Source organism: Apiospora phragmitis (assembly GCF_038363925.1).
Source record: "Apiospora phragmitis strain CBS 135458 chromosome Unknown utg000003l:1.0-2676785.0:1.0-2680665.0, whole genome shotgun sequence".
In the NCBI taxonomy this organism is placed as follows: Eukaryota; Fungi; Ascomycota; class Sordariomycetes; order Amphisphaeriales; family Apiosporaceae; genus Apiospora; species Apiospora phragmitis.
In genome coordinates, this window is record NW_027117401.1 from 2,653,166 (window position 1) to 2,680,706 (window position 27,541).

The 27,541-nt window shown below is 47.4% G+C and overlaps 6 protein-coding genes across 6 annotated transcripts; 1 reads left to right on the plus strand and 5 right to left on the minus strand.

Annotated features, from left to right (window-relative positions):
• Window positions 1–10,435: 10,435 nt before the first annotated feature.
• Window positions 10,436–12,054, minus strand: PG994_003157 (uncharacterized protein; the record flags this gene model as incomplete). Its single annotated transcript, XM_066854566.1, has 6 exons — window positions 10,436–10,597; window positions 10,652–10,695; window positions 11,106–11,370; window positions 11,450–11,698; window positions 11,754–11,822; window positions 11,920–12,054. The coding sequence occupies 6 exons, from the start codon at window positions 12,052–12,054 to the stop codon at window positions 10,436–10,438; spliced, it is 924 nt and encodes a 307-aa protein (XP_066720421.1).
• Window positions 12,055–12,131: 77 nt separating this feature from the next.
• On the minus strand, window positions 12,132–13,923 carry PG994_003158 (uncharacterized protein; the record flags this gene model as incomplete). The annotated part of the gene is made up of 5 exons (XM_066854567.1): window positions 12,132–12,424; window positions 12,483–12,499; window positions 12,891–13,138; window positions 13,307–13,566; window positions 13,692–13,923. 5 exons carry the CDS (start codon window positions 13,921–13,923, stop codon window positions 12,132–12,134), a joined length of 1,050 nt encoding a protein of 349 aa, XP_066720422.1.
• A 455-nt stretch (window positions 13,924–14,378) lies between these two features.
• PG994_003159 (uncharacterized protein) lies at window positions 14,379–14,684 on the minus strand (the record flags this gene model as incomplete). Its single annotated transcript, XM_066854568.1, has 2 exons — window positions 14,379–14,590; window positions 14,624–14,684. 2 exons carry the CDS (start codon window positions 14,682–14,684, stop codon window positions 14,379–14,381), a joined length of 273 nt encoding a protein of 90 aa, XP_066720423.1.
• A 1,872-nt stretch (window positions 14,685–16,556) lies between these two features.
• PG994_003160 (uncharacterized protein) lies at window positions 16,557–17,478 on the plus strand (the record flags this gene model as incomplete). Its single annotated transcript, XM_066854569.1, has 3 exons — window positions 16,557–16,703; window positions 16,785–16,827; window positions 17,252–17,478. 3 exons carry the CDS (start codon window positions 16,557–16,559, stop codon window positions 17,476–17,478), a joined length of 417 nt encoding a protein of 138 aa, XP_066720424.1.
• A 589-nt stretch (window positions 17,479–18,067) lies between these two features.
• PG994_003161 (uncharacterized protein) lies at window positions 18,068–18,678 on the minus strand (the record flags this gene model as incomplete). The annotated part of the gene is made up of 2 exons (XM_066854570.1): window positions 18,068–18,467; window positions 18,512–18,678. 2 exons carry the CDS (start codon window positions 18,676–18,678, stop codon window positions 18,068–18,070), a joined length of 567 nt encoding a protein of 188 aa, XP_066720425.1.
• Window positions 18,679–20,714: 2,036 nt separating this feature from the next.
• PG994_003162 (uncharacterized protein) lies at window positions 20,715–21,564 on the minus strand (the record flags this gene model as incomplete). The annotated part of the gene is made up of 2 exons (XM_066854571.1): window positions 20,715–21,431; window positions 21,544–21,564. 2 exons carry the CDS (start codon window positions 21,562–21,564, stop codon window positions 20,715–20,717), a joined length of 738 nt encoding a protein of 245 aa, XP_066720426.1.
• Window positions 21,565–27,541: the final 5,977 nt, after the last annotated feature.

The window sequence follows — 27,541 nt, forward strand, 5'->3', positions numbered from 1 at the left end:
TTTTCCACGGTATTATATAAAAAATATTCGAGGGTTTTTCTCGTCCGCGATTAGCCGCTACGAGATTCTGTTACTAAAACCGATTAAAAAGTTTCGGTTTTAAAAACGCAATTCCGGTTGGGGAAGGTATTATAAAAGGTGTACTTAAAGCAGTTTTTTATTACTGGAGAAGTTGGACCATAGCTTTAAGTTCTTTAAACATTATTTATTACGAGGACTAGTTATTGGACCTTTCGATATTAATTGCGGGTCTGGTTCGATAGCGAATCTGGAGACAAAGATGAGGTATGGTAAGTAGCGATATATTCGTTTAGTATTATTCGTTATGTTTGTTCCTCGGAAATATCGGCTCGTTATCGTTTTTTCTCGGCGTGTCGTCGCTTCCCCTCTCGCTTTTTCTCTACGTCTTCGGCGCGTTACTACTCTTTCGACGCGTTGTCGTTCTTTTTATTATTCTTTTTCGGCCTTTTCGATATATTTAGGGTAATTTGGAGTTACTTTTCCAGCTCGTTTATATCTTCGTATCTCGTTATAATAGATAAATTAATATTGTGATAAATAATGGAGTATTAACTTCTACTTGTGCTGATATTTCGAGGTGTAGCTTAATTGAAGTGGGGCTACTAAGCGTTGTGGGGGAGACTATAATGGCAGGCTACAAGAAGTGAAGACTAATAGCGTAGTATACTTTTTATTACTGTATCGTTAGTAACTCGTAAAGTACGATATAAGAATAATAATAAGATTATAAGTTCATACTATATCTTTAACTATACGTATTATTTTCGTCTAGATTCACCCGTCCTGAAACACCTGGTATCGGCTATGCCCACTTCTGCTTTATATATTTTTTACCCGTAAATCAACGGGGTCGAGATTACTTACCCTGGCCGGCGTAATTAGCTGGTGCTACTTTTAAATGTATTATAAACTATAATTTAACTACGCTATAATAGTTAGCTTGGATTATTAGAAGAGGAATACTCAACCTACCAGGAGTTCATATATATAGCTATATATATTTCAGCTCTACAAAGTTTATAGAATTCGTCCAGTTTTTTAATTATCGTTAATCGCCATTACGGACTTTACTCTCTCTTATTTATGTTCTCTTTACGCGCGTATCCTCGTCGCCTTAGCGATTTAACTAGATGATTAAGTGTTCGGGCTCATTTATTATAATTAAATGTTAATAATTATAGTAATACCTTTTTAATAACCGTGAAATATATAAGTAAAAAGGTGCTAATAAATTATTTTTAGAGACTTAAGGAGAGTTATATATATAACTCTATGCGGTAGCAGTTCTAACGGATATTATCGCTATACAGGATTGCTGTTATTACGTTTTAGGTTGCGGTTTCTAGAAATAAAACCTTTTTAAATTTAGAAAACGGTATATCGTTCCTAGTTCTAAATAATCTATCCTACTTTGATTTAGTTATATCTGCTGTTTCTATATAATCCTCGTGACCGTCTTTTATTTTTATAGCTCTGAATTCGAGCGGGTAACTGTGGTAAATAAATTCGATGCCGGCTTAGAGCGTGTAGCCGTGTATTCAGATAATAACGCAGTCGACTGATTTATAAATGACCGACTTAGCCTTGAGTTACTGGAGTTCAGCCTTCGCTAATCGTAATTTTCCTCCGATTCTACTAGTTTTACTAGTACTGTAGGGACATCGGAGGAAGTAATCTTAAAAGCCACCTTCTATACCGCATAGCAGATATTAAACTAGCTTAAAAGATATTTAGTAATATTATAAAACTTAATTTTATTACTAAGCATTATTAAGAGGACGGTATTATTATTCGACTTTATAATATTTGGACTTACCAAGTTAGGTTCGAATAATTTATAAGATTTTATAAGTTATTGTCAGCCTGTACCTCCCGGGCGGCTGAGGCTATATATGATTAGGTGACCAAAGAAGTAACTGTCTCACTACAATGGTTATACAGGGTACTAAACGCTAAAGCGGTCGGAAGCGATGACCTGTGGAAGTAGCTTTTAACCCTCGGGAGAGTTAGTCGTTATTTCTGGTGGTACTCAACTAACAATTCGGTAATTACGGTGTAAGCGTTATCATAGACGCGCTGGGCTGGTTCCAAGAGGTGGAGTAAGCGTCTACGGCGTTAGTTATATGGATCTGTATGTTTAGAAGGTTGTGGTGAGTAATCAGTAGGTCGAGACTACGGTTTCTACAAAGTGTATCCGGAAAAGAAGATGTGACTAGCGATTTAAGGAGCGATGACGTCTTTTAAATATAGCTGATCTTTCCTTCTTGGTTAGATATAATCAACTCAGGGCTGTTAGTGCCGTTAATAATCACTGCTTTCGTGCAGGTGGGAGTGGATTGCCCAGCGTACTCTCGTATCTCTGATTAAGTGGTACCCCTGCAAAGTGCGGCTTTAAAAATATTACTAAAATCGGTACGCATCCCTATTCGGTACTTCGGTAGGCACGTCAGAGGTCGCCACCTATTATGCCTATATAGGGAAGCCGGGCGAACGAGAAAACGATAAGGAGAAAGTTGTTATCGGGTAGACAGTCTGGCCTTATACGGCTTCAGAACGTTCTTGATTCTAGGTCTGATTAGCTCTAAAACCATGCCGTTCTATATAGTATTTACGAGACTTATACCCGAGACTCGCCAGCTAGTTATATAGGCGGTTGTTCTAAGCATGCCTTTAGCGTGCTAATATTAGTGAAGCTTATAGTTGAAAGCGGTAAAAAGGTCTTTATATAACAAGCCGCATGTTTAAAGAAGCCTTAATAACTAGAGATTAGCGTTTAAGCTGTGTATCTTAATAGCTTTTTAAATCCCGGAATTTATTTTAAGAAACGAGTGGTCGTTTTTTAAAATACTATAACTAGTTTTTAATAAGCTAGAAATATATTTTTAAAAGCTATAAGAAACGCATAAAAGAAAGGCACCAAAAATATATTAAAAGCCTTAGCTATTAAATTCAAATTTATAAAATAGATCATATTTTTAAACACGGAGTATAATATAATATTTAAAGAGGATATTTTTAATCGTAAGAGATATTAACGGGTCCTACTTCGTTAAAACTAGTAGTCCCGGCTCCTAAATGTAATAATTATAAAATATAAGTTTACTTTTCTGATCGGTATACTTCCTTACTTAACGCCTCTAGCCTATTCCCGATACATTATATAGAAACTCGAGCATTTAGAGGCCGAATTAGGGAAAAACAACCACCTTAGCAGCGGTTCGACCGTATCGATCAGGAGCTGTCTCGGAACGATAGATTAAGAACGGATCGAGCGGGATCTAGTAAGAGTTAGGGGACTCGATAGTTACTTTAATAAATGATTTACGGAGTTTTTTTATAGACGTTTATTCACGGCTAAAAAATGGCGCCTACTAAGTACGTTAATAGGATTAGGGACCTTAACGTACCTCGTAAATATAAAATAATAAATAATTAGATCGATCTTTAATAAATTATTCGTTTAGCGTAATATAAACTTGTAGTAATTATTGATCACGTAGTATAGTGTGGGTTATATCGTTTATCGCGGCAACGCCACAAATAGCCCTCTAAGTAAATATATGTATAAACTGTGCCAGCTATACTCCGCAGGGTTTGTTAGGGCGTACGCATGGTACTTTAGGGTTCTCCAAACCTGGTTTTTAATAATAAGATCCTAATCTACGGAACCCGGTATGTAACCCGCTTGGGTCAGTTATATAACGGAGTTTTTTACTTAAAAGGTAGAGCATTCTGCTAAGATAACGCTCAGATACGAAAAGGCTCTTCCCCTCCCCAGGCATACCGGCAGCTAAGCAAGTAGCCGATACGACGGACTCGGACCAAAAACTTATAGTCCCGATATAGCACTTTTACTAAAGAGGAAAATAAGCACTTAGGCTCCGGAACCAAGAGCTTGTTCGTTAGCTAAGATGTGCGCAGTACAGGCTCGCCGATGAAACAGAGACTAGGAAAGACGCCAAGTGAGAAGGCCGGGTAGTATAAAGCCGGCCTGGAAAACGTAATGCGTGGTCAATTATGCTCGCAAACGTTATTATACGCGAATTCGAACGGTATAAAAATATTATCTCGTCTAGGCCAAAAGAGTAGATTCGTATATATTACAGAAGTAGTTTTATATTACGCTCGCCCGTATAAGCATAAGGTAACGAATTCATTGTAGGAATTAAAAAGAAACTATATAAACGCGCGCTTCTCGTACTTAATATTTACCTTATAAGTATTATGGTCAAGATTAAATAATTAAATAGGTCTGCGTATCCAAGCTATTATACACTTTTTAGTAACAAGTATAAGGCCATAGTAAAGTTATTATTATATTCTTATTTACTCAGGTCATCCGGGATAAAAACGTACCCGTCATAGCATAACTTATTATTCTTTATTACGCCGACGCTGCGCTACCCGTCCTTTTAAAGCATCGACAGATATAGAGGGAACATCTTTTAATAACACCTAGCGGGAAGTACGCCGGTAAATAGTACTGGTGTCGTAAATCCTATTAATAACACACGATGGCGGTATGATTTCGCTACGCACCCGTATATAAGGGCCGAAATAATATTCCGAGAAATACTATCGAGTTCTATATCTCGTTTAAGGGCATTATCGTATTATCCTCCTGCCTCAAACATAATTACGGCGTTATTTTAAAAGAGGAAGCCTATTAAAGCCCCGAGGCTTTTATTAAGAGATTACTTCTCTCTCTCACGTTATAACGAGGATGCTCTGGACGCACACGCTCTAAGCAATGAACTCTAAGCTCTTAAAAGAAGGAGCCGTCACCGGTGCTCTACGAGGAAGTCCGCACTCCAAAGCAGTCATCGAGCCTAACGCCGACATAAAGCCGCCGCTACAGAAGGACCACGGCAATCACAGAGAATTAAGACTATAGCGGAGAAAAGAGGGGAATTTAAAATACTCGATATATATAATTTATAATATTATATGGTTTAATTTAATCCTATACTAATTATTATAACTTGGTTTAATAAACGTTTTATAAATACTTCGGGTTTTTCTGCTTAACGGAGAGATTAATCGTATTATATAGTTAGGTATATAATCTGAGTAAGTTAGCGAAGGTCTCGACGGCAAAGTCCTGTAAAAACTATTAAAGAATATATATACGTATTAAAACTAGTTCTTAAAGCCTGGCTTATAAATGTATTATTAATCGACGAGTCTTAATTACGATTTTATTTTATAAACATTTTTAACGGCTATAATTAACGAGTTTCCTCGATATTCACCTACGAGTTAAACCTTGTCTTATTACCTAGAGGCTATTTCTAAAAAAAGGACTTAAATAAGACTTAGGCTGCTCGTTTATATAAGCGGCCCTTCCTTTAATAGGGGTTAAAGTATAAACGCGTATTTTTTTAATTCCAAAGTTATGGCGGCTTATAATAGTTAGTACTTCTCGTTCGTATATTTAGCCCCGCTTCTGGTTAACGAAGTATAAACGTGCGTCCTTGGTTTTAGTATCGTCGCCCATCGCTTCTTGGAAAAGAAATAGACTTTATTAGTAGCCGTGAATCATAGCGGCGGCTGCTAATCGCTTAGTGATTCTAACCAGTACGGAGTATAGGCGCCTAACCGTTAAGCTTGTTATAGTCGGTAACCTAGCTGAACTGGTGTCGTTAAGTAATTCGCCTAAAACGCGTAGAGGATATCTCGCTATACGAAAAGAGTCGTGAAATGGTCCGTATTATTAGGAGACTTTAGGAGCTAGGGAATAAATAAGTGGTTAACCATATGTTTTAAAGATTTTATGGAGGGGCGGCTATATCGCCTGCTCATTTGTTCTTATTCTGATTTGAACTCTCAATCTTTTAGTCTTTTGGCTGGCTCTCAGGGAGATAAGTCTAAAGATTTTAGAATTAATCTTTTTCAACATGAAGCCTAGTATACGAGATCTCCGTAGCAGCTTTAATAGATAGTAATCTTCAAATTTCCGAAACTAGTATTGCTTTTTTTTTTCTTAACGAGGCAGATAGTTAGAAAGCTAGGGGAGTATCGCATTACGGATATAAAACTTCTAGTAAACTAGTTAAAATCTGGATTAAACGGAACCTCGCGAAAGTCTTTCTCTTAAACTCAATATAAATATTTATTAAAATAACGCTAGATTAATATCTCGCTTTATAAAACGATTATCCCTTTTTAAGCCTTATTAATATTATTAATTTAAATATTTCTAGGTTAATATTGAAATATTTTATGTTTTCGTAAAATATTTTAATATTAAGAATTATTATATTAAGGTTAAAAATAACGAACTCGATCCTTTTATAACGGTTTATATTATAAATTAGAAGATATAGAACTCGTAAACGTATTAACTTCTTAATAAGTTCTCGGTCTTTTTAATTTATAAAAGGAGCGAGTAATTAAACGTGTTTAATTATTTTATATATCCGTAACTAACCCGATATTTTCTTTTTCTAACGTTATCTTCTCTTAAATTTTAAAGGTCCGTTTTAAATACCGTTCTATCGCTTCTCTACCGCGTAAAGCTAAATACTTCTCCTATATTTCTAACTCTAACCCATTTCGAAGCCAGGGAAACGCTTAGTTAAACGATCTAGTTATACGATAAGCTCCGGGATATCTAGTAGGCGTTTTAACGCTTACTATTTATATAGCGACAGCCTGCCGGTCTACTCGCTTTCTAATCCCGTATCGCCTTAAATCTGGTATTGGCGTATCCTTCTAATAGACGTATCCATCCGGACGATATGTCTCGAAGTGGTATCGTTTCGTATGCGGCAGAGAGGAAAAGAATGGTACCCTCTGGGATATAATATACCTCGCCGTCTACAAGTCTTCAGTCCAGACGTTCTTATAGCCGCCTCAAGACGCTACCTTCTATAAATATATTCAATCTTTACGATAATCGGATTTGTCGGAAAGGCGGGCGAGTCCGTGCTAGGTCTTCTAACGGGATAGTAAAAGAAGCTAGAACTTTATTTAGTTCACTCGGCCACAACTTGATATCGATATAATTAATATTTATTTCTGGTTTATAGTAACGTTAGAAAACCGACTATAGTTTATTAATCGTATTTTCGTCCTTATTACGGTATAGATTAACGAGAGATTTACGATCTAGATCTGGCTTATACTTATTAAAAACTCGTACATTTTTGTATAGGTAACACGCCTATTCCGTAGCTCGACAAACACTATTTATAAGAGCTCCTTTTACGGAAAGATTTAAGATGCGGAAACTAAAAATCGAGCGACGGATAGCTAGATCGCGAAATATGATAATAAATCTGTTATAAATAGCTAGATGGTTAGGTCTACCGGTTAACACGTTTAAAATAACTAATAAGAACGGTTTAAAATAAAAGGCCTTTTAAAGATCGGTCCTTATCCTTATAAGTATTGTGATAGTAGTAAACTACGTGTAAGAAATAATAACGAAAGAAATTGGACTGCTCTTAATATAAGTAGTTCGAAAAAGCATCCGAAAACGTATTTTATAACCATATAAGATGACATAGAAGAAATATAAGGTAGAGTAATTGTATTAATGAATTAAGTCTGAAGATTATTTTGATTCCTCTGAAGGAAGGCTTATTAATGTTGGGTTTTTGGGCTTAGTAGATATGCTAGCTTATATTTATAGGTATCTTTAAATAACACGTTTTAAATACATTTATTAATCTTTCAAGAGCTTTTGGTTACATTTTTAATAGTTTAGCTAATTAAGCCTGCGAATACTTATACATCTGGAATTAATAACTAGCTGCCACTGAGACTCTCGGAGTCAGCTCTTAGAGTAGTTTCGATTGAAGTAGAAGGGAAAAGAAACGGTGGCAGGTTATTGTTATCTGATAGGGGAACTTTAAAAAAAGATTTCGTAGGGGAGAATACCCGTTAGTATAAAGGGGGAAAGTCTTATCACGTGGAGCAGCGTGCTGTGACATTATGTTTATTAGGATTTCTAGTGAGTACAGAAATGTATAATGGTAATAAGTGTATGATAAATAGAGATAGGGCTCTTTAAGTACTTATAGAAGAGTAGATTTTGAATACCCTTTCTATATTAAACGTAGAATTAGGCTGGTATTCTTAGCGAGTCGATGTCTCTGACAGGTTTTCTGTCGTTTGTTATATGTGTACCTCTGGCCGAACTCGCCAATATAAGCGAGCTGGGAAGTTCTAAGTACTATTACCGACCGGGTTGATTGAAATTATAATAGCTATTTTAATATATAAATTAATAATACTTATTTTGAGTTTTATTACTTATTTTTTTATAATAATATTATTATACGATAAGTAATATAAAATTAACTTATAATACGTAATTAGTTTGAAAAGTATCGTAATATTTTTATATTAAAACTTTATTTTTATTATAACCGAGATCCCTTTTTGTAAATTTTTATTTATAGCGTCGTATCAAGGGGCATTGGTTTTAAAACTTAATGGTACTATTCATATAAAATCCTACTACGAATTCTATCACGAAATCCTACCCTTAAATTTCCGGCTCCACGCGTGCGGGTATGTTTTATGAGAATCGCTATACGATTCCATGTATAATACATGTTAAGCTATAATACTATTATATAATATACATAAAAAAAGAGCCGACGCGGCCGGTCGTATTATACCTATTTTTATTTATTCTTATATATATAAAAAAAAAATAAAAAAAAAATAGGTCGCCGATTAAAATCGGCATATAAAATATAAATTTAAAAATAATTTATTTTATTTATTTTTTCACGGTCGTTAATTATTATTTTAATTTAACAAATCTCGATATATTAAAATAAAACACGCAAGGATAACGCGCTAATTAATCGCGTTACTTTATTACGTATTATTTTATTATAGCCGAGGGGGGCGAGCTTATCTATTATACCGAATTACGAAGTTATTCTACCCTAATAACCGGCGGAATAATCCTCGGTTAGTTACCCGGGCCGGATTTATAATGCCTCGCTTCAGCTATAATATACGGCCACTAACCGCGCTACTTTATATTAGTATAAACGCGTTTGTATGTAAAAGCGTACGGCGAATCACAACGACGGTATTCTGAATAACAGCCGGTCCGACTACGAAGGTAGTAAAGATAATATCACGTAAAGGATCACGGGGATCATTAAAGACGGCGAAGTGAGCCAGTGATCTAACTAATGAGAGGATTACTTTAGATTATTAAAATACGAAGGTAAGCTAAGTGATCTAACGGATTAATAAAGGGAGGAAATAAAGTATATAACAACGGACGTTCTTTATATGTCTTATATAAATACTTTTTACTTTTGGTAATTAATTTAAATATTAATCTTAACTTATTAATAAAGTAAATACCCTTAATAAAACTATTATATAAATATTTTAAGGTTATACTTTTAATTGCCTTCGTTTTTATTAAGCTATCCTATTATATCGATAAAAGCGACTTCTATCGTACATTACGGATACTCTCTCGTTTATGGTAACATAAACCTTAGTACGTCTCTACTAAGTTTCTTTTAAAACCCGGATAGCGTTCGTTACACTACGCCCCTTAATTACCTTTATTCTTACGAACTGTTACTTATTATATCGATAAAAGCGGACTTTTATTACACGTTTAAAATACTCTCTGTATTATTAATATAAACCCTAGTACGTTTTACTAAGTTTCTTTAAAAACCTAGATAGCGTTCGTTATAATAAGCTCGTATATTATATATCGATATGAAATTATTCTATTTAAATAACTAGCGAAATAATACTTAAGATATAATATATCGCTATAGCTTTTTATATACTTAATTTCGAGTTATTTTAAATAGTTTAAAGCGTTAAATTAAATCTTTCTTTATTTTTTAATTCTATACTTATAAAAGAGAAAAGTTAATATAAAACTAATTATAAAAAAGTTAATTAAAAATACGTAACTCGTTTATATACGCAGCTCGCTTATAAAGTACGTTGTATAGATTAAAGATAGCTGTTATAATCTTTATAACAAGATCAAGATAATCTGACTTAGTAAATATTTAGACCTTAACCCTGGCCTCCTCAGGGGAAGCCTCCTGGGCAGTAGCATAGGCATGGAAGCTTCCCCGTAGCCCTTGGGTAAGTCGCCTCGGCCTCTCTTTGTATCTCCTTCATTTGACATGGTTTATTGTACCCTCAAATCTCGCAATACGATCGATTCGTATCGGCAAAGTTCATCCCGGCTGGCCCCAGCCGCCACCGCCCAGGCGTGGATAACGCAGCGGTCCCTGTCTGCGTATAGGCCTGGCCGCGACTGCAGATGTGATCCAGCGATCTCATTCCGTACCTCGCCTTCTTCCATTCGCGGCGCTGGAACCCGGTAGTTGGCACCGAGGACCCGCCCTGGCAAACGTACCGTCCGCCAGTGGAACGCGCCGCTCCGTGATGAGCCCGAACGTCAGCGGCACCACGGCAGCTCCCAGTCGCGCACGACGCCATCCCCGCCGCTGAACTGGCCGCGGCCACCGCTGCCCCGGCAGATCGAGAACTCGCGCAGGAGGACCGGGTACCGTTTCTCAATGATCTCGACGTCGGTGGTGCGCGTGTTGGTCATGTGCACCTGCACGGCCTTTTCGCTTATGTTCACTCCTTTTCATCTGTTTTATTTCCAGACCCCTTCGCGCTTGAAGAAGCCCTGAGGAGAAGCCCTAAGAAGCCCTAGAGAAAATCCTGAAAATATACTCACGGAAGCCCCTCCGTTCGGACACAGCTCCTTCACCACCGCAGATGGTTTCGCCGTACCCGAACCCAAACCCATCCTTCCGACGTCACGGTCGGGGGTCATGCCGAAGAAGCCAAAACAGTTCATGCAGCCCTGAGAACCGGCCGCCAGGCACGGAAGGCTCTAACAGAGAACGAGAACCTGGGAGGTCAATGTGTTTCCACAGCACCTGTCAGATGTTAGCTTGGTACGCCCCACAACCGATGCTATTCCTGAGACCTGGAAGTGTGGGAATAGCCACACTAAATCTGCTAAGACACAATCTCAAAAAAGATTCGATGAAACCAACAAACACAAAGTCGGAATGCGGTACTCGCTGCACTCTTAAGTCCTAGCCTCCGCTTACACACGGGCCCAGCAGAGGGGTTCAGAAAGCTGTTCTTGGGCAGGATGACCTTGGTCAGCACGAGGGCAGCCCTGGTTGAGCGGAATGTCGGATTCGATGAGTCAGGCGCAGGGTGTAGATGAGCGCCAAGAAGGTGATGGCGGGCGGCGCGTTCATGTTGGACGGCGTCTCGCACGATGCCGGTAAAGTCGAAGGTGCCGAACCCGGTCTCGTCAACGGTGATGGCGACCTGCATCATACTGCCGTTGTCGAGATAGTCGCGGGCCTGCGGGGCCGTCCACCGAAGCGCCGGTACGCTCTCGCGGGTGGTTCCGGACCGCGACCTCGGCGTCTCTGGATCTTACGCATGTAGAAGTGCACCGTGCGCTACCGTACTCGGCCATGAGACGCGTCGATGAGCGCGCCGCCTTGGCGTTGGCCGCGACCTGCGCCTTGAGGTCCGACAGGTTGTCGCCGACCGTCAGGAGGCGCTGCGATTGGGATGCTGCCCGGCTCGAGGAGGATCTTGACGATCCCGGCCTCATCGAAGTGGCTGTCGCGCCAGGAAGAAGGACTTGATTGCGGCACCCTCCTGCCAGAGCATGGTCGAATCCCTGGTGAAAGGTTAGCACATGGTCTTAAGAGGGGTCCTGTCGCCTCCAAACGTACAGAGGCGTAGACTTTCCAGTAACCGCCAATGTCCAGGTGATGGCCACGAGGGCCAGTTGAACAAATAGTCTTGCCATAGAGTCGAAATCAAGATGATGACGGTAATGTCTGATGCAATTAGCCTGACCGAAGCCGAGAGACATGAGAGAATAGACGGATTAATTACCTGGCGAATGAGTACCGCCGCCTGTGAGTGAATCGAGACAAGGACGTCACCTTCGTCGCAGTTCTCCCATGTGTAGATTGTGCTGGTACTTGACGGCGTAGCTACATGCTGCAGGTGAACAGGTACTGGGCGCATTGGCGACCAGCTCGCCATGGACTGAAGATGGCGCAGAGAAATTCCAGTCGCTCCTTGATGTTGAGGTCGACAGGCTACTAGTCTTCTGGAGGGTCCGGCCCATCTGCTTCGCAATGCTCATTGAACCGATGACCAAAAATGCTCAGCCTGATGGGATCCGCGACCAACTCCTGCTCGGGCTGGTTCTGCTGGGCTTTGTCATCCGCGAGGTGAATGACGACGTGCGATATCAGGATAGCGGGCTGCCTGACACCACCACGATGGTCTGCGTACTTCGATGACAATGGCCAGGCCGTGAACCACCGTGCCTGGTTGGCTTGCCAGGAGGTAAACTTCAATTGGTTGTATCCCTCATGGGCGGAGAACCGCTCTGCCTAGATACCTGAAATTAAAACAGAAATCGGAATGTCCTTGCCGACGCAGCTTACCGTTCCCTCTGCGGGGTCTTTGACTTTTCAAAGTCGCCAGTCTTCAGCTCCGGCGCCAACTTCTCGTTATCTGGCTGACCTCGCTCATTCTTTGCCCGCGCAAACACGGACGTTCATCCACCAGACCTTACGGTGTTGCAGAAAACAAAATAAACTTCCAGAAATGTTCTCTCTTCCAAGGCCGACCGCCAGTCCCCGTCGCCCGGGGCTTGTATCATGAAGTTTGTATCGGTCCCATGGTAGCGAAGGTTGAGATAGACCTCGTGACACCTCGTCGGACGGTCGGATCTTTTGGTTCTCGAGGCCTTCCGCGACCCTCTGCTTCAAGGCCGCGATGGCTTGTCGATCCTGGGCAGGGACATCTCACGAACAGGACCTCCAACGAGGGCTTCGCCGGGCTGCTCTTACACGACCTCGGCCAAGGCCATGCCGTACGCGGACGGGACGCCGAGTGCTAAAGTGACGATGCGCCGGATGCCGAGCTTGTGCGCGATCTCGCAGGCGTGCTGGCCGCCGGCGCCAGCAAACATGGCGAGGTTGTGCTGGGCGGTTACTCGAACCCACGCCGCCTCGGTGAGGGCGCGGATCAGCCGGCTACAGTGGACTCGTTGGCCACGTCCACAAAACCGTGGGCCACCTCCATCGGGGTCATTTTCCTAACAGTGTCACGGTTGATCTGGCGGTCAGCTCCTCGAACTTCTCCGCCGCGATCCCCACATCGGGGAAGATCCTCGCTGGACCCGAAGATGGCGGGGAAAGTTACCAGATCAGCCGCCGGGGACAGAGGTTGGCGTCACGTACAGACCGGCCCACCTTTCCTATACGACGCAACCCGGGTGGCGCCACGCTGTTCGGGCCCGACTTGAAGAGTCGTCACGCCAGAACAGCATGGAGCCGCCGCCCGCGGCGACGGTGTTGATATCCAGCTGCGGCAACTGAATAGAGACGCCGGCGGTCGCGGTCTCGAACACATGCTCAAAGGATCCGCCGAAGCGACTCACGTCGGTGCTGGTGCCTCCCATGTCGAACCCGACCACAGGTGATTTGCCGTCATCAGATGTTTGAGCATGCCCTACCACGCCGCCTGGAAGATCTGTCAGACGAATACCCTAAGTCTGCCTGGATGTGACTGCCACCAGTCCGCTGGAGTTGCCTCGACCCGCTAGAGTGTCTTTGTGGCTCACCGAGCCGCCGTCGCTCTGCATGAACTCGCGAGTACGCCATCCAGGTTTCCATCTTGGAACCCGTCAAAACCGGAGATGTAACGGGTAATCTCGGGGGTCAAGTACGCATCGGCCAACGCAGAGGAGCCTCGCGAAATCATCTTGATCATGTTGGCGCCCACGAGGATGAGGTCGAGCACGTCGTTGAAGCCCAGCTCCTTGGCGAGCGCGGCCACTGCTCTTCGTGCTTGGGGTAGAGGTAAGAATGGGCGAGACATATCGCCAGCGTGTCAATGCCCTTGGATTGGATGGCCTGCAGCTTGTCCCGCACCTCCCGTCGTTTCGAGGGGTCGGACGATCCGGAGCATATCGCCGGTGGAGCTCTTGACCAGCTCCGAGATCTCCTCCAGAGGCGGCTGATTGTCTTGGTCACGTCCTCATCATGTACTCTTCCACCGTCAGTCGCTCGGATATCTCGACAACCTGTCGTTAAGCGGCTCCGGCTTGACAGATGCCCCAGTCGGATAGTCTCGGACGCGAACTGGTAAGCCGATCTCCAGCAGATCCCCAAAGCCCTGATATGACGATCAAGGCATGCCTTATTCCTTTCTTCCAGGAGTGCTGGGTGGCCGAGTCAGCTAGCGCCCTTCTGTACTGTCCAAATAAAGGATCTCTATTATAATTGGATGCAGAACACACGAAACTCACCGTTGGTGGCGACCATCGTGCCGTGTCAATGGAGTGGATCAGCTCCTTCGGGGATAGGAGAACGCCTCGGGATCTCGGATCCGGAGATGGCCTCCAGGACCCGCCGGATACCATCTGCCGGGGCATCGCTGTAGTGGCAGGGTGACGGACAACGGCTCTGATTAACAACGTTCCTCTCGTCCAGGGCGGATGCCCATACGTCAGTGAAGGTGCCGCCGGTCTGGCCACTGCTTAGCACTCTTATAGATTTTTGGAATTAAGCCAACTCACCTACTGCAAATTTGATGCTCTTGGAGGAACGGGAGCAACTGCTGGTATGTACGACAGCCATGGTCATTGAATGAGACGGCTAACGTTTTGAGTGTTACTAGGCCTGCTACCGAAATTGGATGTCTTGAAAGTCACAAGAGCTGTTGTGGTTGATATCGGCGATACATCGCAGCTCCGAAATTTCAAAGTCGGCATCGGAGCTATTCGGCTTGTCTGCTGATTGGAATCAATAACTTCAACATCAAGTCGGTTCGACCTCCCCAATTTCTCTGGGCTGTCGGCACGCAGGTCTATGATTTACCCATTCGCGAATCAACCAACTGCCGCACAGCGTCGCGTGGTTCAGCCCGGTACGGACGACCTTCGTGTTCAAATGCCGAGCCGATGGGCAAGTTGATCGTTGGCAACCAGCGTGCAGTCGAGCTGCAGCGCTTACCATTCGCCCCTTTCGGTAGGCTGACAAGAACTTGCTGCACGTCGATTCGAATTCGCCGGCAGAGGTGCCAAAAGTAGATTGGAGATATCTTGGCGGGTCAGCCGCCAATAGGACGACTGGACAGCAACCATCCTGTATAATCCTTCCATCCTCTTATCACCGGAACCTGCAGAACCTTAAAGTCGATGTGCAACGCGTACACGGCGAGAAGAACCTCTCTCTTTCCTCCCGTCATCAGGCATACCATATCGTACCACCTTTGTGCGCACCCGTACTCTTACCTGATGTACAGCGATACCGACCTTGTGGATCCTGAAGATAGCACCAGGATGCACCATAAGGGTTGATATACATGATCCAGATGGGTGTATCGCACTTATGCTGTGGCGTCATAGCCCAACTCGCAGGGCAACCGTGATATGCCTTCTCTATTTCGCTGGAAGATAATGGAGAGTTTTGAGTAAAAGAGCTTGGACATGCATGATTCACTCTTCAATTGTGACAGAAACTCGACATAATACCCAAGCCGCCACCGCCCGTGTTTGTCACCCTATCTCGATACGGTTACAGATGTTCCGGAACTGACTCAACAGTCAAACTTGACTTTTCGCCCAGAATGGCTGGCGGAAATCCCAGACGAGACGGATGAGGCCGTTCATCCCGTCTCTTTCCACCACCAAGGGAGACACTGGAAGACAGTCGAGGACGGCGCTTGGACGAAAGACAGCGCAATACATTGCCACGCAAGACGAGTTCGGATTAGTGAGTTTCAGGAAAAGAGAAATTGATCGTGAAGAGGATTGACTTTTACGTTGTACACTGGTAGCAAGATAACCTCGACCCGTTCTACGCACGCTTTCTCTAATAGCACGTTAATGATTTTGGCTGCTACTCCTTCGCAGCTTCTCGAAAACCTGAACACAATCCAGATCGGGACAGCATCGCTTTGCGGGTTACAAAAGGATAACAACTTCAAAGGGCAGGAATACGGCGGCTGGCTTGGAGTCCCTGCCTCTCGTGTTCGTGCATGAGTTTACGTCTCTCCTCGACATTATTTTGACAGTGGCCACACCAGACCCTCGTTGGCTTGGTCCCAGCTTTCGTATGTAGTACAAAGAGTCCTCCAGCGAAGCTGCTCTGCGGTGAGTCCGTCTGCTGGTTCCGTCCTGACCATCTGCTATCGCGCCATGCCGGTCCTGGAAGGGGTAAGCCTTGGGATTCTCCTTCGGCTTCCTCGAGGCCGCGTCACTACACCCTGACCATGATCATCGCCTCGTTCTGGAGAGGGAACGACCCCCAGGAACGCCCGTAGGTAGCTCTCCGTGTAGCGCTGTCCTGGTATTTCTCGATGCTGGTGTCTCTCGCGGTGGATTACTGCTCTTCATCCTGAGCAGCTTTTTCGCTTTCATCGTCGGCGGGTTCCCGCCAGCACACCCTGTTCAAGTGGCCGTACCTCTACATTTTTTCTGGGTACGATGCAACATACTGGTTTCTGTCATGTTCTTCATCTTCGTACCGGACAGCCCCCTGAACGCCCGGTTCTTCACGCCGGAACAAAGGTCCACGCCGATTCAGCGCCAGCCGCCAACCGGACCGGCATCGCTCAGCCATCGTGCCTGGAAGTGGGACCCGGCCCTTCGAGGCGTCTCAACGTCCGCGTCTGGCTGATCGTGCTGTTCAACGTTGCCGGTCATCAATATCCCGAACGGCGGCTCCAACCTTTAGCCAGGTGACCAGCTTAACGACCCTCAGACTTCGGCCCGCTCAGGTACCGGCCTGCTGAGCAGTGCCTTTTGGCGTCGTTTACAAGGGGCAGCCTCGGCTTTTCATTGTATTCGCCACACGGCGGAAGAACCGGCAGGCCCTGGGTAACCTCTGGATCGCCCTGTTTTGCTTCCCATCTTGGGCGCCTCGCCATGGTGTTTACGGGCTACCGAGAGACGAAGTCCCCTGGCCAAATGGTCGGGTTATACTCCATGTACTTGTACTGGCGTAGATGTTCCTTCCCTTTCTTGGCCCTGGTTCGGGCTAGCGGCTTGTGATTCTGCAAAGCCCGTATGTCGTCGGCATTTCTCTCCCACAAGCAAACACGAGTGGGCGCAAAGAAGTCGATACGTACGGTCGGATCCTATCCCTCTTACTGTTCTGGACATGGATGACACGTCGACTTGTCTTCTGACTGGCACACTCAGTCTTAGCCATCGGCTACGCGGGCAACGTGAACAGACCGCGGACCTTCCAGTCGGACCAGGCGTCCCAAATCACCTCGGGCGTCAGTGACCGTGCTGGCGGCGTACTGCGCGTCATGCTGGTTCTGGGCACGTACTCGGCCACGGCGCCTGGGAAAAGCAGGCACCGCGGTCCGCAGTGGCAAGCAAGGAAGCGATCCACAGGGCGCCGCGGATGGGTTCGTCAATGAGACCGACAAGAGCAGGCGAATTTCCGGTACACCGCCTGGATGTATAGTTAGATCTGGTAGGTAGGCCTGTAGATGGAACGGTGTTGAGAGCCCCTAGACTGTCAGTGACTTGGAACTCTACCGATCACACGTTGACTTCACGACATGGATACCAGGGGCACGGTTCTGGGCTAATCCTGGCGAGTATCTTTGAAAACGCATCTTGTAACGTTGGAGCTTGCAACCTTACTCGTCAACGAAAGGAAGTTGCTCGTATTGTCGTGGCGATATATCGACAGATCACGCCAAGCTCAATAACGTCAGCACTTACCTATCTATAGACGGGCCCTTCTCCGCTTGGGACGTATGAGCCTCTCGCTCCCCGGACATCTTCAATAGCTCCGGGCCTTTTTGACGTGGCCCAGCTGCCGAGTCTCCTGCAGCGCAGCCAGCTTCTCCAAAGCGACTTCGGTCCTCGTCGTCTTCTGACCGGGTTCCCAGGACGCCACGATAAACGAGGGCCACCGGCAGCGTATTGGTAGGAGTGACACACTTGAGAGGTCCGAGTCTGTCGCGTGACCTCACCATTGCGGCTTCCTAAGGTACAGCATCATCGAGGCACCCGTAGGAAACACGGGACGCCGCCGCGCCGTTTGTCTCCAGGATAACGTGAACTACCGCTTTCGAAGGGATGCAGCAATCCAGGCTGTTCCATCGAGTCACCACCAGCTGGTGAAGTTGTCGCTCGGTGTCGTTCCAGCACCGCAGCGGGTCGTCCCCAGGAAACCCCACGGTCAGTCGTGTTGCCCTTCGCGCAAGGGCCCGCCGAGAGCGCCGGCCTGGAGTGAGACCTCGCAGCTGTCTCGTTGCAGCCGGTGAGGGCCAGGATGTCGGGCTCGTGGATAGAGCGGCAGACTTGGCCACAGTCCGGTCTGGCCGATGCGCGACCCGGCGGTGGCGGCGAAGACGTCATCGAGGACGAAGTGAGCGAAGGCGAGATGGTGGAGGTTCTGTTTCTACTGGGCGGCTTCATACTCCGTAAAAACTCTCTTACGGAAGGTTCCTGGCGAAGTCGGCGTGGATGGTCCAGGAGCGTGAGCAGCTATGTGAGATCTGTGGGGGCCAGTCAGCTTTTCTGAGCTCTTCTTCGTATGTCGCCAGGATGATATTCTCGAAAAGCACAACATCAAGGTCGAACAACGATAGTGCGTTAAGAGTCATGATGCATGAATCTGAGTTGGAAGTATGACGCGAACTCGGAAACTCTGACTACGGAGCAGAGTGGGGCTCTCGCGCGGTAGAGCCCCCGTGACCGGTTTGTACTCGACGCGGCCGATCTGTAGGAGTGGTTCGGCGGCCACGGCCAGGTTACGCACGGCAGCGGGGAGCCCTCCTCCGGAGGATGCGGCGATCCTCAAACCACGTCACGGTAAGGGTTCAGTTTTGGGGATATCTGAACGAATTGTCATGCGATGCAGCTCTGAGGTAGCTCCAGGGGTAATGTTTCCTCGGGTTGAGGTTCGATGGCAAGAGGGATTGCAGGTATCCGACAACGTACGATTAGTCATCCGTGTTCTGCACCGGACAGACCGGCCCCTCCCAGAGCCTTGCTAGTGCAGGAGGATAAGGAGACGACTCCAGGTTCGAACTCGGGACGGGGCTTCGGCGAGACGCCTACACCTTGCAGGCGACCACGGGAGCGCATGGAAGTCCTGGTATACGGGTTCGGCGATGAAGTCATCCATCGGGTGTTGAGAAACATCCAGGCGCGGATCCCGGAGACCGGAAAGCCCTTCTTGGAGTTCATCGTCGGTGTTTGCCATTCGCAACTTCGTCTCGTAAAGACAGACGAAGCCGAGTCGGCAACGATATGACCACCGCTTAAGAGATAATTCTTAGGGCGCTTACGGACCCGGCGGTGTCACGAGAATTGGATTGGTGAGGATGCAGACTTGCACGTGAGTATCGCTACGGGAAACCAGAAATTGGATTTACCCGACACTTGGCACCCGCTCCAAGTTGCGGAGATCGGCGTGGCCATCTCGGCATCCCATGAAGGATAGGTTCCTTCTCTTCTCCTGAAGGAAAAGCGGGTAGTCGCCTGTTTTGGAGTTGAGGTTGCATCTCAAATTAAATTAATGAAGAACTCATGTTGTGGTACATTGTTATGTTTGGAGATAAGTAAAGTAGTACGGCATCCACATACACGGAATTAGAACCTTGGGCGAGAGAAGTTGAAGGAGACGCCTCAGTCTTCCGTGTACTTGGTCTGATAACGTGCGGCTAAGATGGACTGTTCTCGAGTTAAATCACTCACAGAGGAACCCAATGCCCCACAGCCAGGCTTGAAGTCGACAGTGATAATCTTGAACACTTGCACAGTCTCCCCAAGGTTAGGGACCTCCCCGCACTGACTGCACTCAGGACTGGGGAATGCCCCTCTGTCAGTCAGACATACGGCTACCCAGTCCTCAACGACTGTGACTACCTTGGCCAGGCTGCAGGCCCGGATCTTAGTCGAGCTAGGAATGCCAGGGTCGCACACAGTATCCCATGCACAGTTGTGTCTGACTACCTTCCATCTGTCATCACTCGTAAGACCCATTCGGCCGGAACTGACCCCGGGGTGGAATTCATTCGACATCGGATTCGGAGAACATCCGGGCGTCAAGCCAGAGCCGATAAACACGTTTCGGTCTGCTTAGAGCCGGCCCTCATCGAATGGCCAGGCACTACAACAACAGAAACACGATGAAGAACGACATCCTCGTCCTAACCTCCAAGGCGCGTCACCTTTGGTCGACGCCTACCACTTCGCCAAGGCCGGCTTCTTCCAACGTCACCGTGCTCGAGAACTGGCGACCACCATGCCGCCCATACTGGGCCGCAAACGACCTGAACAGGGTCCGCAAGCCGAGTGTGAGGAACCCTTATATGCCGAGCTGGCTCTCAGCCGTCAGGGTGGAAGACACCGCCTGTTTGACCGTCTCCACGAGACGGGCAATATGTGCTGGCGAACTCGGAAGCAGCGCCGAGAAAGCGGAGAGACGCTGCTCGGTACTCTCAGGATCCATCCTGCAGCGATCCAGCCTACGAGGCGAGTCGCGTGAAAGGCGAAAGAGACCGTCACGGAAGGTCGCTCGTGTTGGATGGGCCGGTGAAGTGAGAAGGCTGCTCTCAGGCAGTTCGCGGGCTCGCCATCCGCCGACGCCTCACCGCCGCCATGTACTCGGCGTGTGTGTCATGGGCGTACCGGTCTATGGTGGAGAACGCCGTCGCGTCCCTGATCGTTCCTGCAGACCCAACCGCTGCACGGGAGACGGTTCACGCATCCGCAAGCGTACACGGCCTCCGTAGACGGTCCTCGCCTCAGGCCGCAGTCGCCACCGTTTCTGCTGCCGACATGGGAAGCCGGGTCGCGGCGAACTCATAGCTTCCGCACGCGCATCGGCTGACGCCCGCAAGGGTCCGGAAACTACCCCGGCATCCCCGTCACGTACGCGCGCGACCTCGGCTTCTTCTTCAAGCCGGACGACGCACGAACCTGCTCGACTCTGCCCCTCGGAGCCGGCTACACCAACTTCTCGTCTTCCGGTGGCGGCGCATCCGTGCCGCCGGACTGCAAACAGTCTCATCACGCCCGCCGACGAACGAGATCCGCCGGCTGCTGGGGAGACCCTGCCGGGCCTCGCGGAGCGACAGCGTGACGAGCGTGTGTGCTGGTGCGCCAACACGGCGACTACGAGTACGTCATCGACTTGGTACGGGTCGGCACGGCTGGACGTAGCGAGCGGCGACTGGGGCCGACCTGAGGTCGATCTCCACTCGCCGGGAAGTGGATCGTGGAGTTGGCCCAGGCGGGCCAGGCAAAGAAGCGCCGCTGAGGGTGAAGCCCAACCAAGGATGCGGTTGGGATTTCGGCTGTCAGGTCGGGCGTCCTGTAGATTTGAGGATGTACCGTTGGCGGACAGGTACTAAGCTGTGATTTTGTTCTGTATGTGTATCTGGATATCTAACTGCATGAGATGGGATCACTGTTATGAGGTTCGGTTGCAAATGCCGAGGATGTTAACACGTTCTACTGACTAAGTTTGAAATGCCGCTCATAGTTCGCTTTTTGGAACGAATCCTAGCAATGTCTCTTTCTGGTCTATCACGAACCGGGTATAATACCCAGCTTCTCGCACTGAAAAGTCCATCGCTGGAAAGACCATAAAAGTAGCCTGATGCATTCGCGGTACGGCTGGAATGCTTCCGTTGCAAAGCTGGTCAATTCCCAAATTTCTTTAGCTGGTCATAGTCAACCCTTAGTTAACACGCTTGACTGGGTTGGTGTGCAGTCTCGGGTTGCTTTGTTATGCTGGGGTTGATGCTACATCGCCAAAACATGACGAACACGATAGTTGGCGGGCGTAAGTTAACCGATCATGACTCCGTCCGGAGCTCCAACCTAGGAAGCGCATTGAGCTTCAGTGGACGCATTCCGGTGATATTGTGAAGGTGCACCTCCAGGTCTCGGTTTCTCTGGCTACTAATTGAGATGAACGACAGTGTCCTGGAATCACCTGGTGTCACCTGTGTGGTGCCAGCTATCCTCTGGGCAGACGAATGCGTCCAGTCCGAACAGATGGCAGCAAACCCTATGAGCTCAACGCATCGAATAGCCCTCGATGTGACTTATCATGGATTCTTTGATCACACATTTTCTCATGAAAAGGGATTTTCATCAGGAAACCAAACTTTAATCCGGACATTGCATTCCATTTGATCGACTTCTCGATGTTAGGCAAGATACTCCACGATACGTCCTTCTCGTCTCCGAGCTCTCTCTTTGGCGAGCCCCGGCACATGTGCGCTGTTGCTTCAACCTAATGACAGCGACAATAACGACAAAAACATCGATATGCGTGCGGCAGAAGTCCTCATTAAGCGCAAGGAGGAGAAGAAGCAGACGGCAGATAAACGGACCACTCCCCAGGCCGGTTACTCAGGGGCTATCCGCGCCCGTTGCTTGCGGATTCTCCTCTCTACCGCCGTTGACGGTTGGCATAGTGCTATCAATTCGAGGAGTGCCCATGCCCGAAGCTGATTCGGGCGATGAGAACTTTTCCGTGTTTCTGTGGTGTTGATTCACCGCCTGTATCGTGCCTGCGTCCATCAAGTTTCAGGTGGATGGCGGTGCAAGGCGCTTTGGGTCACCACTTGGCATCATCTCAAGACGTCAGACTCGGATAGGCTGTGGCAGCGTGTGAGTTTCCCCACAGTTTCGTACGTTCGTAAAAAGGCATTTCAGGCATGGAGCAACGGTTGATTATGTATCAGTTTTGGAGAACAGATGTCCGATATAGTCTCCATGGCTTGGACAGAAGATATGATGGGAGATTTCAAAGGCTCTGGGGGCCACTGGGTATTCTCGCTTAGAAAACCTGGAAAAAGATCGTTGCTATACCTTCCTTACACATCTTTGCCCACTCAAACCCCTTGCATCTTTGTAAGCGGTGTCACTATGGGTACCTACGTGCTGAGCATGGCTTTCAGGTGTGGTTGAAGTACCTGATCATTGGTGGTTTAACGGCAGCTCCAAAACGGCATCGAATGTTGGGTTTTGGTGGAGGGCAGGTCGCTTTCGAGCTCCCCATGACCGGAACCCGATGGAAAAGGAGGATAGACCGCGTGGTCTTCACCGCCGGGGGCCTTGGTTTCGAGTGGGGGTCTCTTTGCTGGGTCGCATCAGCTCTGACTTGCCTGTGCCCCCGAGCCCGAGTGCTTCGCTTCATCCTCTCTGGCTCCTTGTCCCTTTCTTGGTTGGGATGGACTTTACAACTCAATTACAGAAGGGACAGAAGGGAGAGACTCCGACAGCATCGAGAGGAAGTCGGAACTGGTGTGCCATTCCTGGCAGGTTTCTCACGCTTTCAGCACACTTGGGAGGTACCGCATTCGGCGTTTTGTTTGCCTCTAAAGTTGAGGCTGGGTTTAGAACTCTGGAAACTCTTAACTGTGTTAGATGACGCCAACTCGCCCATATTGTGGCAGTATGTGTTTGTGATTACGGAAAAGGAACATTGTCCAGTTTCCATTTGACTTGGATGGAGATCTCTGGAACAGTTAGCTGTTTCTATGCCTGAGCTTTCCGAAGATGAGTTCCTCCTCAAATGCAGTACAGAGGATATAATTTCACCCGGTTCTCGCACACCTGATCCTCACATTCTGGGAAGTCCTCTTAGTCACGAACATCCTCGTTTTGCTTTAGCTATCGGGCAAGGGAAAAAAGGGGAAACGTAGGTGAGGGTTTTAGCATTGAAAGTCCCTTCTAAGGAGGATATAGTATGTGTTCGTTGGTAGATTTTCAAATCAGGCCCTTAGTGGGAAACTTATCAGCTAAGTAGCTGTAATATCGTGCTATGCCCTGGATAGGGGTTCGACTTCTGTTCTGCTTTCATCCACCTCACCTACCCATCTCACGCTTAAGATGCTACTGAATATTGCAAAGGAAATAGGCTTCCACTGGACCGCGCTAACGGATGCTGGAACCGAAATTCCACCTCCTGAGTTCACATCCGTACTCCAGATCCTCTTGTAGCTATGGTTGTGGTGATCACTTACTCGACCATGGGGTCCCCTGTCGGTTCGAAGCATATGAAGCGGATAGCTTGCATCCCGATAAAAACCGGAGGATCTTCATTCGACTGCGTTTAGCATTTTGATCTCAACATCTACAACCTAGAAAGCCTCACTTGAATAGTCCGCTCCGCGTCTGGCCGTTTTGGCTTGATACAGTGTGGCGATAAGCTCCGGCAAGGGCCAGAAGTGACGCAACGATGCCAAATATGATGCTAACGATGACCTCGAGTGGCATTCCGGTTTTCGTACATCTGAATGCATTCACGTTTGTTCGTGTTCTGAGGACCACAGATGAAAGTGAGCAAGAAGGGGACGCTACTCGGCTTTATTCAAAAGCTTGACGAGATGTAGGTGTCAATTGCTGTGACGAAGAGATCAAGGTTAGTTCCACGATGAAGACTCTGATTTCACGGCATTCGATCAAATCTTCACTAGTTTATAAATCCCAAGGCTGCTTCATCGCACGCCGATGGGCCGTTGAGCATCATCATGGGGATATTCATGGTGAAGATATTCATGGTGAGAATGTTGAGACGCCTCCACCCACCTTCTGTAACAAACCAGCCCCCTGGAACACTCAACATCGTCCCCAACGGAAACACTCGACACTGAGGCAGAATATTTGCCCTAAATTCGATGTGCCATGGCTTCGAAGATTTCTTCAAATTCAACGAGTTTGAGCTTGACTCACTAATTCATTATGATTCTAGAGAGTGAACCCGGCGGACACAAAGCACGAGCGTCCCAACTACCTGGAAGCCCGGCTTGCCGACAACCACATCCGATTCAGAGTCTCTGAAGAACAGAAAATGCATTTTGATGGATTGGATCAGCCGGAATCCCGAACCAGTACCCAACACCAAAAGAGCAAAGACAATCTCGCCAGACTTGCTGACATGACCGTGGCGCAGATCAGTTCGTGGTTCTCACGACTGAGGCAGCGCGAACTTCAATGTGTCAATCCACCCATCTGGCTACTCGGCAACTGCCTGGTATCAATCCTGGAACCATACCATTTTCAGACCACCGGACCACCATGGAGCCACGGTGGAAGACGGTGGCTGGCTGCAGGCTGTTCCTGGAGAGCACAGGCTTAGATGTGAGTTGAGATGCGACTCAAATGATGTCTCAGGTACCCATCTGACCACCTCTGCTGCCAACATTAAGCCTGCACCACTTGAGGTGCTTTTACGTTGTTTTCCGGAAAACAGGACGGTGCGGTTTCGTTTTAGAGGCTCTAGCATCTCTGCACGGCGAGCTCGACACTTTTCCGCGATGAAGGGGAACATCGGAGGGGGCATGCATGTTCCCAAACAAGTTTCCAGTTGACGCTCCAGCGTTGCAATGGAGCTTCCTATGTCGAGGCCTGGCTCCAGGACTTCGATGTGAGATCTCACGAGGGCGGTTCGAATTTTCCGTAAGTCGGTTATGGCGGGTCAACTGGACCATGTTACGCCACCAACCAGAGACGGCCGTTCCGCATGATATGCAGACGTCCTTTATGATATCGAAGCTGCATAGCGATGTACGATCGCTCTTGCCTCAAATCCAGGGCAAATTCCGACTATGCGTCATCTCATGGAAGCACCGCATTCGCCTCAGCTCATATCCTTAGGGCCTCGGAAAGGCCGCCGGGTCGTTTTTCACGGATCAATCGACACCCTTGAAGCATAGAGCCATGGATAGTGATGTCCGATCGATCCCGAGGAAAAGGAAGCACCTGCAGTTTTACACGTGCACACTCTGCCAGCGCGACTTCTCCAACCGGTTTACATGGCAACAACCCGAGAACCTATACATCTTGTTGGATGCTTGAATTGCGGGAATTCTATGTAAAAAGCGCTAAACTGCCCAATATGTGCAGACGTTCATCATCTTTCAACATTATGCCCACCGTTTCCCGAAATGCTTCAAAAGCCCAAGGGCGAAAGGACCTTCTACCGGCAAGATGCACTCAAACAGCATCTCGGTAGATTTCACTGCAAGCACCAAGTATGGCCTGGACGAGCTACTCCGCTGCATCTGGATGCCTGGATGGTCCATTCGGTTTCCTGTTTCGACATCTCTTGTCCGCTACTTTCTGCTGCTCCGCCTCGTCGTTTGGAAGCTCAGACGCGACACATCCAGCGCCGTTTCAATGCGATATTGAACACTTCCAGTTGTGGAAAATTCTAACCCAGACTCCTGATTCGCCACCAAGTGGACGGTGCTGAGCTGATGCGCGCCCTTTATGTCGATCAACTGGACCACAACGCGGCACAACCCTTCTTTCTGCCCAAGGAAGAGGTCAGGCGGCGGAAAGTCACAAATTTCTGCACGCTGCCGATATTCCGGAACTTCTTGTTCCATCAGGGACGCTACCGGAAACGCATTGCTGTTCAGAGGCGGGTCTGTTATGCAGCGCTTCAGTTGAATGGCGGCTGCGCCGACCACGACCACCAATATGTTGACCGGTTTTACATGGTATACCCTTTTTGACGTGGTATCGGACGAGAAGTCACTCCACCAACACTGTGTGTCACTGCAGCACGGAAGCAATCGTCAACCATCTGCAAATCGCCCCTGATGAAACTGCAGTGCGCTTTATGTCAGAGAGGTGCTGGGACGATCAGCTCGATCTTGGTTAGTGTGTTAGTCACGTATGAGGAGCCGCATCCGTTTTCGACTGGCCATCGGGTCCCCCTATATGTCTATTGCGGTTATAAAAACCTGGATATCGGTCCGAAAGTCTTTACTGCCGAGACAGCACGCCATGCAATGCTAACATACAGGTTTATCTCCAATATCCAGAGGAAATGGGCTGCCATGCTTTTGATATTTGACTCGAGATCCAGTCAATCAAATGGTTTTGCTGTTCTTGTCTTCTGAAAGGACATGTAACAGTTAAAGGCTTGGTTCAGAGTACATTGTGTACCAGCCTGCCCTGCTACAGAGCCTCTTTCTTGCTGCAGTGTATGGCAACAGAGCCCAGCAACTGCCCCAAGTTCAGTCCAGATGGCAACAGACAGATAACCTATCATCACCTTTTGTTATGCAGTCACTATGGTCAGCCCACAAAAAGAAACTGGCTGCAATGTACTGACAGAAGTCTGGAGTGCTATGTGCCAGAAAATGATCTGCTTGCCATTGTTACTGGTAATCTGTATGATGGCGATCGGAGACCAGCGGGAAGCAGCTGATATCTGAAGGCGTTTCTGAGATCGTTGAGTGGCCCGCAGTGGCCTGGAGAACCATCCGGATCGTCAGTACCGTCCGACAACAGCTCAGAATCGCTCATCTGTTGTGCCACGCAAAGTAATACGTAGCGTTGTTGCTGAAATAAAATTTCTCCATCCTAGTGAACTCTGGAACCCTCGGGTTTCCTCTCGTCCGTTCTGACCGGCCATTGGCAATGGACAATTCTTGGCGCGTGCTCTGGTGACTGGTGGTTGTGTTACTGTACCCAACAATCTCTCCAGCA